This window comes from Austrofundulus limnaeus, unplaced genomic scaffold, assembly GCF_001266775.1.
Source record: "Austrofundulus limnaeus strain Quisiro unplaced genomic scaffold, Austrofundulus_limnaeus-1.0 Scaffold1003, whole genome shotgun sequence".
Lineage (NCBI taxonomy): Eukaryota > Metazoa > Chordata > Actinopteri > Cyprinodontiformes > Rivulidae > Austrofundulus > Austrofundulus limnaeus.
In genome coordinates, this window is record NW_013953405.1 from 1 (window position 1) to 1,279 (window position 1,279).

Consider the following 1,279-nt stretch of genomic DNA (forward strand, 5'->3'; position numbering starts at 1 on the left):
AGAAGAAAAAAATTCTTATCTGCTCCTTTAAAAAAAAATATATTTTTCAAACAATGATAAACCAAATAAAACAAAATAAAAGGCAGCAGAAGAAGAAAAAAATTCTTATCTGCTCCTTTAAAAAAAAATATATTTTTCAAACAATGATAAACCAAATAAAACAAAATAAAAGGCAGCAGAAGAAGAAAAAAATTCTTATCTGCTCCTTTAAAAAAAAATATATTTTTCAAACAATGATAAACCAAATAAAACAAAATAAAAGGCAGCAGAAGAAGAAAAAAATTCTTATCTGCTCCTTTAAAAAAAAATATATTTTTCAAACAATGATAAACCAAATAAAACAAAAAATTAAACTCCTCAAACAGTCATTAATAGAAATGAAGCAGGTTTGTATTTTTCCCTTCAGGCTCTGAAGTGGCAGCAGCATCAGGGCCTCCTGCCGCCCGGTGTGACCATCGACTTGTTCAGAGGTAAAGCTGCTGTCAAAGACGTGGAGGAGGAGCGCTTCCCCACCCAGCTGAGCAGACACATCAAGGTAGCTGCGCTGTGCAGCTGTTAACCAGCTGCTTGTCAAACTGTTAACATGTGTTGTGTTGATGTAAAAATGTGTTGTTTGTCATTCTGCACAGTTTGGACAGAAGTCTCATGTGGAGTGTTCCCGCTTCTCCCCTGACGGACAGTACCTGGTCACCGGGTCCGTGGACGGCTTCATCGAGGTTTGGAACTTCACAACAGGAAAAATCAGAAAGGTGAGGAGGAAGTTCAGACACGTGATGTGACAACGAACGATTCTACATTGTTTTTTTTTTTCATTTTGTGTCTTAACCATTCAACCTTTTGTGTGCAGGATCTAAAGTATCAGGCTCAGGATAACTTCATGATGATGGACGACGCCGTGTTGTGTATGTGCTTCAGTCGGGACACAGAAATGTTAGCCACTGGAGCCCAGGATGGAAAGATCAAGGTCAGCTTTGTTACTCTGTTGTGTTTTTGTACTTTATTTGTGCGTTTTCTGGGCTCAACACTTAACTTTTTGCACCGGTGCGCCCAAATGACATCACAGTTTTACACGTTCACTTTATTTTTTTAAATCTCTGTCCAATCAGACAATATTAACTCTCAAATAATTAGTTAACAGTTTAGTAAACATAAGTTCTATATTTGAACCAGAATCATCGAGACATACTCAGGGTTCCTGCAGAAAAGTCATTGAATTCACCAATCCAAAAATAAGGCCTTAATTAGCCTTTAAATGTCTTAAAATCAATCTTTCAGAAGT

The 1,279-nt window shown here is 36.9% G+C and overlaps 1 protein-coding gene across 1 annotated transcript in view; it reads left to right on the plus strand.

Annotated features, from left to right (window-relative positions):
- Positions 1-406: 406 nt before the first annotated feature.
- Positions 407-1,279, plus strand: part of smu1a (SMU1 DNA replication regulator and spliceosomal factor a) — a gene marked incomplete at its 5' end in the record, with an annotated part of 6,758 nt that continues 5,885 nt past the window's right edge. Inside the window, 3 exon segments of the mRNA XM_014030128.1 lie at positions 407-535; positions 630-749; positions 848-964. Of these exon segments, the coding sequence (XP_013885582.1) occupies positions 407-535; positions 630-749; positions 848-964 (366 nt within the window).